An 18,716-nucleotide genomic window follows, 5' to 3' on the forward strand; every position below is an offset into this window, starting at 1 on the left:
TTACACATGATTTCACACTACTGTACACCTTCCCCGATCATATATTTAAGTCGGTCATGCAGAAATTTAGAGGATGCAATGGTGTAACTAAGCTTACTTTGTTATTTCTAAATGACCAAGATATTATTCAGAATCATCGTCAACACAATCAAATTTGATTTCGTGATTTAGTTTCAAAGATGAGACTAAAAATAATAGTCTTGGGGCAAGGAAAGATAAAAGGTACATTATATTATATTATGTTATATTATGGAAGACAATACTCCGGTTTCAAGTATTCAAAACACCGCATGAAATTTTACGAGGGCTGTATACGGAAATACATATGTTTAGAACAAGTGTTAGATAACATTGCGATTGTGTCAAGCATGAATGTGAAATGGTTTGCGGTCCACAGCACGCTACATACAACGAAAAGTAATCGTGTTTTCAATGTCTTTGTACTTCAAACAAACAATTGACAATGACATGCATATGCTACATGTATTTCCGAACGTACAAATGATGAAGAGGGGGGAGGGGCATAGATGTACTGTCGTTGTTCCCTGTCCCCACATTTTGTTTTCGCTGAACGATCTTTTCATATAAAAAAGATGCATTTAGTTTTTTGGTGAGATGCCTCTTCATTATTTCTAACAGCGGTTTGAACATTACCGTTTGAAAATTACTTTTGTAACTGTTCAGTGCCTAGCTTGGGATTCTCATTTAGCTACAACCCCGACCGCCCGCATACAGAGCGAACACTTTACCTCTGGACCACCGCAGCGGTGGTAATGCTATTGATACTAAATTCTGATTATAGATATTTAATAAGAACAGGTGTCCTTTACCAAAATTGTAAATTTCATGATCCAAGGACAGGGTTTTAGTTTAGTGTGGGATCAAAATTATCATAGTGGCCATTGTTTTAACAACATCATATAACATTTATATTTCAACGTGTTGAAAAGTTTCAGGACATTGCTTCCAATCCATATTTGTTATTTTCTTACAGAAAATGTACTACTTAGTTATGCGAAAATAAAGAATAATGCATAAACCTTTTTTTAATGTTGTTCCTGCTCATTAACATTACATACAGAATTCATGAAGTCAGCTTAGCGCTTTTTAGTACATGTACTTTCAGTACTTTGATTAATTGTTTATGTAGTTCCCGTATTAGTGTGCATGACGTGTGATGTTAATGTACATGCATATATATGTTTTTGGTTTTATTCAATAATTTGCTTTATGACTGTAAGCATATATGCCATTTGTGCTATGAGTTTTAACCTATATAGTCGGTTAAAGAGTTTTTGGTACATGTTACCTTTTCACTATAAGGAATGACTTTGAATAAAACAATACTTACTTTACTTACTTCCATTCACATAAAGAACATTTTTAAGATTGTGGTTTTGTTTTTGTATATTAAGTATTCATTCATATTGAACGTTTGAAACAGAAACTATGTTCTGAAGTAATGTTGTAAAGAGCAGAGGTTAAACTCAATTCATTATGGAATAGAAGTATGTACGCTAAAACAATTTTCTAACGCCTTTGAGTTAAAGTTACTGTTATAATATACAAAATAAACAAACTATCGCAGTAGATTTTAAGTGTCTAACTATATATCGTGCTCCGTTACATGCCTTTGTTTTAAGTCGGCGAAACAATGCATCGCAGTTTGATTACTGGACCGTGACCGATGAAGTTGAGAAAAAAAAAACAAGATGTGCGTGTTTGATTCGATTTTAAAATTGGTTTTGAAGAATCATTTGTTTTACTGGATCAATTTCAACACACTTGGTGGAAGGAAAATCATGTTTTCTAGGCTGATTTACCCTGACTTCCTCAACGAAGAGATGATCAAATTGGAAAAATGGGTGTTGGGGATGAAACTGTTTTCAAAAACCTTGACCTAGAAACAAGCCATGTATGCAAATTTGTGTATACAATGGCGGAGAAAAGTTGTTTTAATCATAACCTCTGGGGTCAGGATGAAACCAAAATCGATGTTTTAGCTTTAGATGCATAGGCAGATGTGTCTCGCGTGAATTCCACTTGATTTGCAGTTCACATGGAATTCAGGTGAACACTTCATTTGTAATTCGTGTATATATCACGTGAATTTTACGCAAGACTATTCACATGAAAAGCTTTTGACGTGAAATTCAGATTAAAATTTTCACATGAAAATCATGTGAAAAGTGATTCATGAGAATTTCACACGAATTTCAGGAGAAATGGGATTCTTGTGAAATTCACATGAAAATTGTTCACACGAATGTGATTCACGTTAAAATTTTCACAACAAAAGCGATAAACGTGAAACATTTACACTAGAATTTGAACACGAATTTTAAGTGATAAAAGTTTCACTTAATATTAACGTGAAAAAAATAGCTTAAAGGAATAAAATATAACTAGATATGAACATTGGGCAATTTAAGTTTAGCTAAGGGGTGGTTTTCATAAGCGAATGCATAAAATTTCTGTTCAAGAATGGTGAATTTTATTTTTTATCTTCCCCCCCCCCCCCCCAAAAAAAACCGCCAAATCAAGAAAAATGCCATATTTGGTAAAGCTGTTCACCTAAAAGTGGGATCGGACTGTAACCTCGTATCGCCCTTTGGACAAATGCCACTAGGTGTTTTTGTTGTTGTTGTTTTTGCACGAGAGAATAAGATATAAAATGTTGACAATCTACATGCATAAAATCATCCTTTGTATTGTAATTCGGGCTGTTTACATGCACTGCGATTTAAGGTTATAGCCTTTCGATTTCATATTGTCGTATCGTTGAGCATTTGAGATCTTTATACATGTATATCCTTATTTATTTGACCTCGTATCGACACTTTGTATGTTAGGTGTTGTTGGTGTTTAATGCTTTAGATAGATAGATAGATAGATAGATAGATAGATAGATAGATAGACGTATTTTTCTGTATCATTCTGATAAATCACATTCACTCATTCCTGAGGAATATGAACTATGTAGGAAGTAACGAAACTGCTTATTGAAGATCACAAACAGAAGGAACATGATGTTCTTGATTAATTTACAAAAAATCAATTCCGGAAATATTTTGTAAACCCTTCACTTCTGTAACTACAAGTAGGATTGGTAATTAAAACCAAGTTATACTTGTATCATTCAATATACAGGAAGTAAATTAAGCACAGTGAACCTGTCAAGAATTTATTGCAATATGTATTACTACATTGTAACATAAGATATTTGTTAAGTGTTTTTTTTTTTTTTCACTCAGTATACCAAGGACCACGCTATGCCATTGACGTTTTTAGCCGAGTTGCAACGAAGTTGAACTCGGCTATTGGTTGGGGGGGGGGTTGGCGTCAACAATTGGTTTCCGGATGATAACTCAAAAAGTTTACAATATAATCAAATGAAACTTTGATATATTGTTGGGTACCAAGTAAGGAAGACCCCTATTGATTTTGGAGAAAAATTGTCAAAGGTGAAGGTCACAGTGACCGAAAATAGAATGAACATTTCAGAAAAATTTGGTTTCCGGATGATAACTCAGAAAGTTTGAATCTGAATCAAATGAAACTTTGAAATATTGTTGGGTACTAGGTAAGGAAGACCCCTATTGATTTTGGAGAAAAATTGTCAAAGGTCAAGGTCACAGTGACCGACAATAGAATGAAAATTTCAGAAATATTTGGTTTCCGGATGATAACTCAGTTTAAATCCAAATCAAATGATACTTAAAGATATTGCTATGTACCAGGTAAGGAAGACCCCTATTGATTTTGGAGAAAATGGGTCAAAGGTCAAGGTCACAGTGACCGAAAATAGATTTAAAATTCAAAAAAAAAAATTAGTTTCCGGAGAATAACTTGAAATTTTTTAATTTGAATCAAATGAAACTTGGTTATATTGTTGGATACCAGCAAAGCAAGGCCCCTATTGATTTTGGAGAAAAAAGGTCAAAGGTCAAGGTCACAGTGACTAAACATACATTGACAAATATGGTTTCTGGACAGTAACTTGAAAAGTTTAAAACTGAAATTAGTTCTTCACAATTATAAATATGCCACATCATTTCTGACTTTACAGTGTATCCCATGCAACTCGGCTTATGCTCCCCTGGGTGCATATATTGATTTTCTATTTTTTAAATCGATGACATTTTATATACATCACTAACATTAAAGCGATCGGATTTATATTTCTTCATATATTCATATTATTCTTCATAATGGCGGACACGATCGGGTAGATTTTATAATTTTCATATTCTGACAGCCACGTGCAACTTAAACACTTGAATTTATAAAATAAAATGTTCTGAGTTACTCTAAGCCTAGGGTCGGTAAGAGATACATCCATTGCACTGGCTTAAACAGCGAGATGTGAGATGCTGGGTCAAAACGCGCGAGTGACCGCTTTAATGACAGTGTCAATACTGAACGTACATACAAAGCTACCATTTGTTACATTGCAACATACGCCAACGTGTATTTAATGCGTGGACCTACATAATTTACAATGCTACTAGTATATATGAAAATCCTTAATCGCGAAAGGCAATGTAGATGAAACAAACTGGATAGAGGGAAAGAAAAGACTTATGTATACATATTTCCTTTAATGATAAATAATAAAGTTGTGGGTTAATAGAAAGCTATTGTGCTTAGTATTACGTGATTCGACCCGCCGTTTTAAATCTGGGGACTTCGTTTTCTGACAACTTGACAAAGACATTTTATTCTAACCATTCTGATGTTACAAGCAGCATAATACCCACTGTTTATCACAATTCTGTCTCCGTTATCTCTGTCTCGCAGCTTTATACACACTTCCTACAATGTAAACAAACACGGGATAAGATAATGAGTACATAGTGCCGAAACAATTGTTTCTTTATGAAAATACTTGGCGCAAATCAGAAAAAATCTTCAAGAAAAATAGCACAGAGCGTTCGTTCTACTGCTTCCACATGATTGTCAAATATTGGTTACGTTGTAAAGAAGAACGTCTAGGACTTGTGGATATGAAATTACTACTTCAGTAGTCAGAACCTACATCCGAGCCAGGGTACAGTGGAATGATGTACATGTGTGGACAATGCAGTTTCTGTCCATTACAGTGGACACTGGGTGGAATGATATCGACCATCAAATTCCTACAAGTATTCGTCATGTCTAAGATATACATACAACAGAGTAACTCATAGTTTTATACAGCTTATAACATTAACATTCACATTCGAGGATATATGATATATTTTTTCTTTTTGTTCTGTCATTTAACAGGTTGTAAAATATAAAATGAATCACTGGATAAGAACTTTGTCAGATCCCAAGCAATGATAATCATTCGGCGTTTCTTCACTAATTAACAATGATAATCATTCGGCGTTTCTTCACTAATTAGCAATGATAATCATTCAGTGTGTCTTCACTAATTAGCAATGATAATCATTCGGCGTTTCTTCACTAATTAACAATGATAATCATTCGGCGTTTCTTCACTAATTAGCAATGATAATCATTCAGCGTGTCTTCACTAATTAGCAATGATAATCATTCAGTGTGTCTTCACTAATTAGCAATGATAATCATTCAGTGTGTCTTCACTAATTAGCAATGATAATCATTCAGTGTGTCTTCACTAATTAGCAATGATAATCATTCAGTGTGTCTTCACTAATTAGCAATAATAATCATTCGGCGTTTCTTCACTAATTAGCAATGATAATCATTCAGTGTGTCTTCACTAATTAGCAATGATAATCATTCGGCGTTTCTTCACTAATTAACAATGATAATCATTCGGCGTTTCTTCACTAATTAGCAATGATAATCATTCAGTGTGTCTTCACTAATTAGCAATGATAATCATTCAGTGTGTCTTCACTAATTAGCAATGATAATCATTCAGTGTGTCTTCACTAATTAGCAATGATAATCATTCAGTGTGTCTTCACTAATTAGCAATGATAATCATTCCGTGTGTCTTCACTAATTAGCAATGATAATCATTCAAGGTTTCTTCACTAATTAACAATAATAATCATTCGGCGTTTCTTCACTAATTAGTAATGATAATCATTCAGTGTGTCTTCACTAATTAGCAATGATAATCATTCAGTGTGTCTTCACTAATTAGCAATGATGATCATTCAAGGTTTCTTCACTTATTAACGATGATAATCATTCAAGGTTTCTTCACTAATTAACAATGATAATCATTCAAGGTTTCTTCACTAATTAGCAATGATAATCATTCAGTGTGTCTTCACTAATTAACAATGATAATCATTCCGTGTGTCTTCACTAATTAACAATGATAATCATTCAGTGTGTCTTCACTAATTAACAATGATAATCATTCAGTGTGTCTTCACTAATTAGGAATGATAACCATTCAGTGTTTCTGCACTAATTAGGAAAGATAATCATTCAGCGTTTCTTCACTAATTTTCGTTAAATATATTTAGAATTATGAAAGGAGAACATCGGTGTGACTTGATGAATTGTTGAATTAAGTAGACGTGCATCTTAGTACTATTTTTCTTTTAATTCTTTTTTATGTCTTTTTATTTACAACCAATCTATGACAACTTTTATTGAAACAAAATTTGCTGTACTCCAGTGTACTACCTGTGTATGCATATTATTTTAAATACAATTTATTGTTTAAACAAACGTTACACAGCTGAATTTTCGTGATACCATTCTTACTCTCCCATTTATTGACCAATAGTACGTCGTCGTGTGTGATACCATACTTACTCTCCCATTTATTGACCAATATTACGTCGTAGTATCAGCATTGAGTGAGTCAAAAGTTAAAAAAGAACACCTGAATGATGCTTGATATTCAAACTTAGCAACATAAAACATGCTTCCTCCGATCAATCTGATGAAAATCAGAACTTTGATCCGTTTCATTATTGTTATATCGCTACAACAATATAACGGAGCGGATCAAAGATCTGATTTTAATTAGATTGTCCTCCGACAGAAGTTGAGCTCTCTAGCTACAAGCGTGGTGTACAGCGAAAACAGTGAGCGTAAAGATAATGTTACCACTGTATTACATGCTCTTCCTAGGCAGTGGGCCAGTGGTTAAAGCGTTAGTATCGTGACCCGGAGGTCGTTGGTTCGAACTTAAGACCTAACAGGCAGTGACTATTCCTTCACCATACGTACGACGTTTGAAAATGAGGTCTTATGGTAACTGTCGAGACCTTAGAGGGGGTGAGGGTCCGTATGTAGTCTTGCGTTACGTTGCTATGAGAGATAAACACGGCCGAAGAAGACCGGTAACATGGTCGAAATATTTCTACAAAGTTTTTTGTTTTTTTTATATTTTACTTCGAAAACAAGAGACACGCGACGTTTCTGACATTTTCTCTGAAATTATTTTTTTTTTATCTCCTCGATATAGAGTATTCTCGTATGATTTCTGAAATAGGTTTACATTTTATATTGTAGTAATATTACGATATTTCGTATTGTTCCAAAGAACTATCAAAACATGCTAACTCTAAAACAGACCTAGTAATATACCCAAAGATGTTTTATAGAGACGAGATAGAAACAGACCTAGTAATATACCCAAAGATGTTTTATAGAGACGAGATAGAAACAGGCCTAGTAATATACCCAAAGATGTTTTATAGAGACGAGAGAGAAACAGACCTAGTAATATACCCAAAGATGTTTTATAGAGACGAGATAGAAACAGACCTAGTAATATACCCAAAGATGTTTTATAGAGACGAAATAGAATGTACGTGAAATGTCGCGAAAAATTATGCATTAAGGAGAAACGTCGCGCATTAATAAAAAAAAAAAAATGTACAAAGAACAAGGTACAATTGTGTACATACAAAGGCCCAAATTTTTTTGTTTTAAATGTGTCTTGAATAAAGCTTAATACATGTATATGTTTTAAGTAAGTTGAATGTATGTCAAGTATACTATCTCAACTTAAATCAAAGTTGTTGCTTATTTGATAGCATTATGACGTCATAAATAATACTTTTCGCGCCTCTTTTCAAAAAGAGCCTGATAACTGTTAAATTTCATGCATATTATTGCTTAAGAGGCTGTCTACGATAGAACCATGCAAAACCAAAAAAATATTATGGAAGGTGTTGTCAAATTTTCAGACCTTTTTATGATATTTCAGAAGTATTTTACTAGTTATATCGTATTTTGTGGCAAAATCGATGAGTACCTCCCGAACTAACACCTAATGGGCCGTTCTATTTTTAGCACAATATACACATCAATTTCACGCAAAAATGGTGTATTTTCAGCTAGTCATTAGAATATCAAAAACAGAATAATCACATATAATTTCAGTTCCGCATAGTCTATTTGAACGGTATCTTTGAATTGGTGAACATAACTTTAAAATTCATTCTCCAGATTTAAGTCGTATAGTGTTTGAACTAGTAAGATTATGTAACTTTCAAATTAAATGCTATTTTTAGTGAGTCATAAAACCCCAAGAAACGCTTAAAATAAATAGTTTCGTGGTTTAAAACACAGAATTATGCATAAATTATCACTACTAAACGGGAATTTGGTTGCAAATAAATAGAAAGTCATTTATTTGGGGTATGAAATTCGGAAATTTTATCAAAAAATTATCTCCCTTTGTGGAACTCTCATGGGAAGAAGGTAAGGAAGAATGATTCATAAGGCAGATGACAACAACATGGAATGGGTAGAAAGTGATGGAAGATGAATTTATAGCCTTGGTGAAAATTTCAAGGAAAGAGGGTGTTTATTTACATCAGGATTGCAAGAAGTATACTTCAGCACAATTGAGGTTTTTAAATGTCCATCCGAAATTGTGAATTCCAGAATCTTTGTTCACTGCACTGCACAGCTGGTGTGCATTAACTATGATCTAGACTTAACAGACATCATCATGCCTATGCCAATTATGGACATTGACTTTGAATAAAGAACAACATGTTGTCACCCATTACATGACAAATCTAACTCAGATGTGATAGAGGGGGGTTGGGTTGACTCCAAAGCCGATAGATCTGCCACATTGCTCAAGCTGACAACACATGTTCCATTGATTCTGGTAAGTTAAATTGTTTTTATATCTTCCTGCACTGACAGATATTGAAATATGCACTTATGCATAAATACTCATGAATGAAATTTTTAAAATTTTACTTCTATTTTTCTATTTGAAATTTTTAAGATATCAATTTGCTCAATGCACTATTTTCTAGATTAAAATACTGTTACAATATATTTAGGAAATATAATGAAATATATGTGTTTGGTGTTTGCAGACAAGACAATGCATTGAGAAACACAAAAATTGTGTCCATATTAAGACAGATGTAAAGAAAGAGTTGAAAGGTATGATGCAAACAAATGTCTGAATAAAATCTAATAGGAATTTAAGTGACACCCTCTAGGTTAACAACTAACATATAAGTTGATAGAATTATGGATGGAAACTGAATTAAGTCAAACAAATAAAGTAAAATTCAGGTCCAGGATTTTTCTGGAGAATGTAAGAGCAATTTATATTGTAGGGTTTAGACATTTTTTAACTTTTAAAGAAAACGATAATAGAAATGATTGAAGGGAGGGGGTGTGCATAAATATTAATGTAACTGTAGTTTAACTACTAGGTTGGTTTTTTTGTTGTTCTATAAACAGAAAATTTATTTAGCAGTGCATATTGGAATCAAGATAATTTTAAATAAAATGAAATGTCATTAAATATTTATGTATGAGTCTATGGAGATTTTTGTGAGATCTGTGATTAATGAATTGAAAATCAGAAAGAAGTAAGATTTTATTAATGATTCTGTTATTTACATTGTATCATGTTTATTGCACACTTAAAATAATAAATGCAGGTTTAGGTAATGTGAAATGCTTCTAATCACTTTGAAACTTTCCTGTGATTTCGATAAATAAAATTATGTTTTATGTAAGACAACAAGTTCACATTATAGATGTAGCATATGATTCAAATCTACATTAGTAATTTCAGAAAAAGTTTGATACAGATATTCTCCCTACGTTGAATTTTTTGTTGAAATAGGTCTTCAAATTTGTGTGATATTTTACACAATTATGTTAATTAATACTTGATTTTTTGTAGAATTGGTGATATATTTTATGTAAAAGTTATTGAAATAATCAATTATGCTTAATTTTCATAAAATAAAAGAAAGCCAAGATTATTCTGTCCTTAATATTTGTTTTATAGTGTGTTTCTTGTGAAAATTGGCGATTTTCATGAAAAATTAAGTTTCAGCAAAGGGGCAACTTTGAGGGGCTGTAATTCTTTAAAGTCCACACTAACATACTCTTTTTTTATGTTTTAAATGTCTTTCGGATAAAGATGTATCAGTTAAAATGGTTTATCAAAAACGTTTGATACTTCTGAAAAAATTCAAACCAGGGGAGAACATCCTTAAGAGTATATAAGATATTTGTTTTAATTAAAACCCTGCCTATAGTCAAGAGCCCTACAGTGAACAGGCCAAATTAAAGAATGTGTGGTTCCGGTTACCCGACCGTCCCTAGTTTTTACCCCCACCCCTAAACATTTTTTGACCATTTCCAAAATCAGTTACCGTATTTTGCCGAATATAATGCACACCTTTTTTCAAGATATATATATAGATTTTTGACCCGTTTTCCTTCAGCCAATATATAGGTACCACTAAAATGCTAAACTGTAAACACTTATTACAAGTCAACTAACATTAGACAGAAAGTGACTTAGAACTAAAGAGTGCTTACATAAACAATAGTGCAAATTTCAGGTTGCTTGAATATACTAAGCGATCACCCTCCTTATTTTTGAAAATGTTGAATAGATTTAAAAAAAAATTGGAAGGGCTTGAAAACAGTACTCTAGTTGAAATATCATACCTACTTTCATGTTCAAAAAACATAATTTTGGCAATTGCACTGATTTTTCCCCTGTACTTATTTTTTATTTGAAATAAATACATAAGAATTGTCAAAACTAGGGTGATCCCTACCAATTTTGATAGGTATATATATAAATGGTAAATGCAAAAAAGTGAAAGTAAAAGAAAATTGTGTTTCCATCTAAAAATCTATCATTAAAAAGGTAAATTTAAAAAAATGAAATAAAATACCTACCTACCTACCTACCATATTTTTCAAGGGAGTGTAACCAGAACCACACATTATTTTATCTGGCCTCAGGCCTCAGCCTGTGTGTACATCTGTGCATTAACAGTTTTCATGACTTTTTTGGCAATGTGTCTGCAACTATTGATTTGAAAATTTATACACCTGCATTTATATCAATGGGTTACAAGTCAAGTTACTTTTTGTGCTGAAGTTTTTGACCTTGTGACCTTAAATTTGGAATTTGACCCAAATTTTAAAACTGGGTGAATGATAGGCTATCATATTTCATGTTAACAATCCTTGTGACAAGACCTCTTTTCAAATCAAAATTTTGGACCTTGTTTATAGTTTTTTGTTGCCATTAGTGTTTCACATCTTGTGTTACTTTCAGTTTTATGCTTCAGGCAAGCCATGTTTAGGCAACTTAACCCCTTGGTTAGACAACTCACCCCTTGTTTAGACAACTTGATCGACCCATGAAATATTGTTTTTTATGAGAACACTAGAAAAAGAAACACCATCTATAAATCAATTAATTATCAAATTAAAAATTTTATTAGATCACAAAGAGTATATCAGTGCATACTCATTTGAGAAAGAAAATTCTCACAATAAAATGAAAATCTTTATCTCGGTCTCTAAATTCAAATTTAATCTATATGACGTGGGGGGGGGGGGGGGGGGGTCCGGGATCCTGACAAGAGGCAAATGCAATAATAAGAATTGTTTTGTTATTTTGCAGATGTTTCTGAAGTAAGACAGCCATACCCCTGCTTTCCAAGGAACCAAACAAATACTTCCCTTGTATTGACATGGTGAAAAATGGGGAGTGTCCAGAAAATGACAAAGACCTCCAGAATGTCATAAGTGATATTGTTGCAATTGAATGTAACCAATCATTATCCAATATATATTATCTATGACTGAACTCATCAGTGGTTAAGGAAAACTGTTTTAATTTTTTATTCACTGCTTGGAGGTTATTTTACATCTCTCAGGATTTTCTAGATGTCAGATTTCCTAAAACTCACAATTGTGCTTTTTTTTTTTTGTTTTTTTTTTTTTTTGTATAAATGTACAGAAAAATTGAATGTTCTTCTATGGGATATTTTTGCCAATAGTTTCAGTTGAAAGTTACAACAACAAAAAAGAAGAAGAAAAAAAGAATTGCAATGATGAAATCAGTATGTTTATAATGAAAGTGTCTTTCATGATCTTGTATGTGACGCTCATGAATTTTTTACATTACCTGACTTACAGTGTAATATCACCCCCCCCCCCCATTCTTTATGGCTTTACTTACAATAAAACTACATATGCAGAGTGAATTTAAAACATGAGAGATATATCATATGTTGTAATTGCCTGCTGAATTTGATAGAAAGCAAAAACGCTTTGAATACACGATTCTTGTACATGGCTACAATAAATGTACTATTTATTGGTGGAAGGTAATGGTGGAAGATGTTTTCAAAATAACCCCCCTCCCTCCAATATTGGGTCAAAGTAGAACAATCAATAATTTTCAGCCTTCATTAATACTCATGCATGACATGTGCAATATTATTACGTTATCTGAAGATTTTAATACTACAAAACCGACATTATTACCCCACCCCTTTTTTTTCTTGCACAAATCCCCCCCCCCCCAATATACCACTAAATTTCATTTGCAACCAAATTCCCTTTAACATGTATTAGAAATTGATAGGTTCTACACATGTATGAAATATGATGTCTATTGAAGCGTTTCTTGGGCAAATATACCTGTTTCAGTGCAAATAGGTGAAATTAGGTAAAATTTCAGCATTTCCTTCATTTTGAAACTTTGATATTTTATTGCACTGTGTATTAAATTTTGATTGCTTATGTGTTATAAATTCCTGTTTGTCTCTGCAATATCATGAAATAGGTATCATTAAATTGCAAGACATGGGTTTTGCAATAAACCAAAAAGAAAGTACATTGTCTGGTTTTTTTCAATAGATCTAAATATAGAAATGGGGGAAAACCAAGTGTCTCTCGTTTCCATGGTTACCGATCGAGTGGAATGAAAATAATTATTTTTACGTTCAAGTTATGTTATCTAAAGGATATATACCAAGTTTCATGAAATTCCGACACATGTCCATCAATAGCCATTTGCATGGTTCTATCGTAGACAGCCTCTTAAGAAAAGGTGTACCCATCTGTCCAGCAAATTGAAATTGATATATATTGTGTGTCAATAGAAGATGAAAAATATATTTGAATATGAATTTGCTCGACGCATGGATTTTATGTTTTCTGACAAAACCCCCTGAATTTATGAATTTTTTCATTGATTTTGTCTTTTTGGCAATTTTATGCCAGCTTCACGCTCCTTTTACATTCCACAAAACAATTTTTTGACCAAATTAAACGTATATTGGGTTAGCTTATGTATTCCTTATTTGAATGCCAGATTTTGGAAATCCTACTGGAAGCATCCTTTTTCTGGGACAGATGACTGTAGAAATTGTAACCGCTTGTTTGTTTCATAACAATTGTCTACTGTGTAGAGGTTTAGCATATTAGGATCACTGGATGTGGGAGTTGAGGCGGCACTCTACTCTATGCTTTTGATATAATACACATACATTATCTATTAAAATTTGCAAACAGTTTTATCAAAGCATAATATCCAAGCCTCCGATTCTATGAAAGCTGCAGCGGATGGCATAGATTGGGGGAAATGTCTAATCGTGCTTATACATGTAGTCGTACTTTATGTATCTTTGTTTTGTTTTCGAAATTTTGAAGATTTCTTTGTTTTATTCTCTTTTTGTTGTAAGAAAGAATTTGAAACGTTTTCTATATCTACTTTTTTATTTGTAATGTTTAACCTTTTTCAATTTGTGTTCACGGATAAGAACAATGTCTCAATATTACAATGACATGAAATGAAGTATTGTCACAATACCTTAGCTTTAGAAATAGTGTACACACAATTTAGAATAAGGAGTATTTGAAATGATCTCTCGTTTTCTGTGGTTGTGACGTTTATTACCAGAACAAAGGTGGACATACCAGAAGTGGGGTCACGTGCCTAGGAGACGTAAGTATCCCCTTTGAACAATTAAAATTCCTTACATTGTTTTGACACTTCATTTACTTGTACTTCGCGTCTAAAGATATTAATTTGTTTCTTTGATCGTATGAATGTTATTCTGTCTGGAGTGAGCTGGACCTTGAACCTTTATGAATTATGGGGGGGGGGGGGGGGGGGGGGTACTTTGAGGGAGGTGAATGGATACTCTAATCCCCCGACTACATTAATTCACCACAGTGATGGTGATTCAAAAACATTGGAAGAAAATTAAAGCATAGGCAGAGTATACAAAAGCATACCCACGGTAGTATAGTACACATCAAATACAAAAAATGCAGTTAATGGCCTAGCCGATATATGTGTTACTTTTATATTTTGTTTAAATATCGCTTTTCATTGACATAACAACAGTCCTATTGATATACAAGTCATCAATTCAAAAGTAATCTACGTATATGGGAACAAAAATGCATACACCAAAATAAATAAATTTTAAAAAAATCAGCTATACGGGACATTGGTATGCTCTCTCAGTTTATTAATGGTATGTAACATTCTATACAACAGATTTCGTTTTGTTCATAATCTCCGCTGCAATTGACATTGAAAGTATTCTTTTTCCCCTGAGGAATAGCTGTACCATCGTCCAGACATTGAACACGATGTTAATGATACCAGTATTAGTGTTTTATGGCACAGTGACCGCTGTAACGTCCCACAGAGTGTGTGATATGTGTCAATGTGTAGGTACAAAGATTGACTGTCGTAAGCGTTCATTGAAAGAAATTCCGGAGGACATCCCAAAGAATACAACAAAGCTGTAAGTACCAGAGGTTTACCTATAATTCACGTAAATGATTAATAATACATCCGCCATTTCATGAAAAACTGGAAGTAATAGATGAAAGGGGAATATAACGAACAGTGATCAATCTCATAACTCCTATAAGCAATACAAAATAGAGAGTTAGGCAAACACGGACCCCTGGACATACCAGAGGTGGGATCAGGTGCCTAAGAGGAGTAAGCATCCCCTGTCGACCGGTCACACCCGCCGTAAGTTCTATATCTTGATGAGGTAAATTGAGTTATTCGTAGTCAAAATCAGTGTGCCAAGAACGGCCTAACAATCCGTATGAAACACGTCAGACAGCATTTGACCCAATGATAGGTTGTATTGGCGAACTAGATTGTTATAACGACCATATAATTTGCGAAATGCTGACTTTAATCGAGACTGTTGAAATCCCTGTACAATCCACTTGTTTGTCAGTAGCTTGCCTCGATTTAAAAACTGACCATACACAAAACATATGTACTTATTAATGACTGTTTAGGTGGATACTATGCTCTCATGATATTGCTTTGGAAAGCAACAATGCTCGAGCGACAGCGAGGTCACTATTGCTTTCTAAAGCAACATCAGAAGAGCATAATATCCACGTAAACTTAGATATATAATTTTGTTTTGTTTCTGCAATTGATGTTAAAATATTTTTATGGCTAGGTATACAATAGTACTTGCAATTCACAGAATGATCTACAAAATAAATACATTTTTATGCTCCCGAGATCAAAGATTGGGGGGGGGGGGGCATATTGTTTTTGTCCTGTCTGTCATTCTGTAATTCTGTTTGAAACTTTAACCTTGCTAATAACTTTTGAACAGTAAGTGCTTGATCTTTGATATTTCACATGAGTATTCTTTGTGCGAAGACATTTTTGACCCGGTGACCTTGATTTTGGCGTTTAACCTACTTTTTGAAAACTTTAACATTGCTAATAACTTTTAAACAGTAAATGCTAGAGCTTTGATATTTCGCTTGAGTATTCCTTGTGACAAGACCTTTCGGTGTGTACTAGACTTTTGACATTGACATTTGACCTACTTTTATTTTTTTTTTTACATTGGTCATAACTTCCTTCTAAATGGTAAATATTTGAGCTTTCATATTACACATGAGCATTTCTTGTGACAAGATCTTTCTACTGGTACCAAGATATTTGTCCTTGTGAACTTGGCCATCTTTGAAATTGGCCATTATCGGGGTCATTTGTGTTTCCCAAACTCATCTTGTTTATATCTGAATTTATTTTTAACTTTTATAATTGATAACATAGCTGTAACATAGAGTATTAAACAACCAGAAAAACAAGAATTCATTGTTCCATATACATGAACTCAATGACTACACGTACTAGTAGTTTATTGATCAACAACAGAGTAACGGAAGTTGAAATTTGGTGTACTATTTGACTCGGCACAATTAAAATTGCCATTATTCATATAAGGTTGTTACGATGGGTTCAAATTCAATAAATCTTATGGTTTGTTGTCACTTGATAGTTTGATTAAAATGTACACCCCGCTATTCGAATTTCATGTTTAACCATGTAGTTTTGTATTCCATAAATGAATTTTAACATGCACTAAAACCCCGACATTTGTATTAGATAGCTATTAGAAATATATTCCCCAGGAATGGGTTAATGCGGGGCCATCGTCGGACTATAATGGGTTTCATTCAAGGTGTTGATTCACAATCATTTTGCAAGAGTTGTCAGTTAATTCTATTAGTAGTGTATTTACAAAACTCTGTAACCTTCTGAAAACCCTTCCCTCATTTAGACGTTGGTAAGATATACCCAAACGAAATTCAAAGAGAGAAAAGACGGGGTATCGCTGTAATACATCTAACTTTGAGTCTGGGCAAGCACGGACCCCTAGACACATCGAGGTGGGATCGGGTGCCCGGGAGGAGGAGGAAGTATCCCCCGTCGACTGGTCACACGTCCCGACAGAGCAGATGAAGCAATCCGCAGTCTAAATCATGAACGGTCTAACAATCGGTATGAACCACACTAGACAGCATTCCTTTTAAACCACATGCATGTCAGACTAAGATCTTAGGCCGTGGTTATTCTTTATTAGTCATATTAAATTTCATCAAACTTCACTTATCACTCCAGAAATTAAACGCCATTATACTTAAACGTATAGTTCTTCATTAAATTCCAAATTCATTTCAAACTTCAGGTATTATGAAAATTAAAGCAATTTTAATTTTATTAAAGTAACTCCATACTTGCAGTTTTATCTGATACAAGTTTAAAATGTGTATTCATTTCCATTTATTAGAGTTAAAACTAACAAATTGTCAAATAAAATACATAGGTCATCATGCTTTTTAAGATGTGAGACGTTCATAAACAGAATCATATATCACCGTCAGAAAATTGCAATTTTCTTTAAACAGCGTTATCAAAATTCCATACGAACTAGTTATGACGATATAGTAGCATTCATAACAATTTCATGAAACTGTATCTTCACAAAAATATACAAAATCTCTAAAAAATAAAGGAAATCATCGCATAATAGACTTGATAAAGAAATCAATAGAAACTGATTTATTGCCCTTGGATTCAATATTTTGAAAAGTGCAAGGTGAAGATGACGAACAGTAATGAATCTCATAGCTCCTATAAGCAATACAGAATAGATAGTTGGGCAAACACGGACCCCTGGACACACCAGAGGTGGGATCAGGTGCCTAAGAGGAGTAAGCATCCCCTGTTGACCGGTCACATCCGCCGTGAGCCCAATTTCCTGATCAGGTAAATGGAGTTATCCGTAGTCAAAATTAGTGTGCCAAGAACGGATTAACAATCCGTATGAAACACGTCAGACAGCATTTGACCCAATGATATGTTGTATTGACGAACTAGATCGTTATAACGACCATAGAATTTGCGAAATACTTACTTCAATCGGACTCTTGAAACCCCTGTACCATCTACTTGTTTGTCAGTAGCTTACCTCGATTTAAAAACTTGCTCTACGCAGAACAAGCTCTTGCATATCGAATCAGTTGAGATATATAAACACCATATGCAGGTGATAATGGAATATTGCTACATAAATATGGGAAGTTGACGATGGAGAAGCTGTAATCATCCCGTTTATCATGCAGTTGAGTTGTCAGTTTGCCGTTAATGTATCAGTAATCATTCATCTATAACTTGACTTTTGAAATAATTTATTTTTAACAAGATTTTTTTTACAATAACTCAAGGAAAAAACTAGACACAGGGATATACTGTCAACTCAATATCTTGAAAACCTTTGTCTGACAGACATCAAACTTGGTACCTTGTACATCTTAAGGAGGATATGACCCTTATAAAATTTGGGTTCATATGGTCGAAGGTCAAGGGTTAAACTGGACATAGTAATATATTGTCTCCTATAGTTTAAGAATCATTTGCTTGATTGACACCAAACTTGGTACACTTGTACAATATAAAGAGTATATATGACCCCATTGACTTAAGGTGACATGGTCAATCCACTTCGAACATACGAAGACATTGTCTGCTCAATATATTAAATTGATTTGGTACTACTATCAATTAAATGATGTGTGTTATAAACCTTTTCAATTTTGCGCCACAGGGGACATACATGTTTTACAATCATTTCTTGTTTTTCAATAATTAGTTTTTATTCTATCTATTTTTC

At 33.4% G+C, this 18,716-nt stretch overlaps 1 protein-coding gene and 1 long non-coding RNA gene across 2 annotated transcripts in view; both read left to right on the plus strand.

Moving 5' to 3' along the window:
• The first annotated feature begins 8,003 nt into the window (after positions 1-8,003).
• Positions 8,004-12,608, plus strand: LOC125668368 (uncharacterized). Its single transcript, XR_007367550.2, has 3 exons — positions 8,004-9,070; positions 9,288-9,357; positions 11,867-12,608. It is a non-coding gene; the product is annotated as an uncharacterized LOC125668368 (long non-coding RNA).
• A 1,791-nt stretch (positions 12,609-14,399) lies between these two features.
• The window catches only part of LOC125680655 (uncharacterized), a 30,347-nt gene continuing 26,030 nt past the window's right edge, over positions 14,400-18,716 (plus strand). The window contains exon 1 of the mRNA XM_056156242.1: positions 14,400-14,858. Within this exon, the coding sequence (XP_056012217.1) occupies positions 14,857-14,858 (2 nt within the window). The 5' untranslated portion in view covers positions 14,400-14,856. The remainder of the gene's footprint in view (positions 14,859-18,716) is intronic.

This window comes from Ostrea edulis, chromosome 2 (assembly GCF_947568905.1).
Source record: "Ostrea edulis chromosome 2, xbOstEdul1.1, whole genome shotgun sequence".
Taxonomy (NCBI): Eukaryota; Metazoa; Mollusca; class Bivalvia; order Ostreida; family Ostreidae; genus Ostrea; species Ostrea edulis.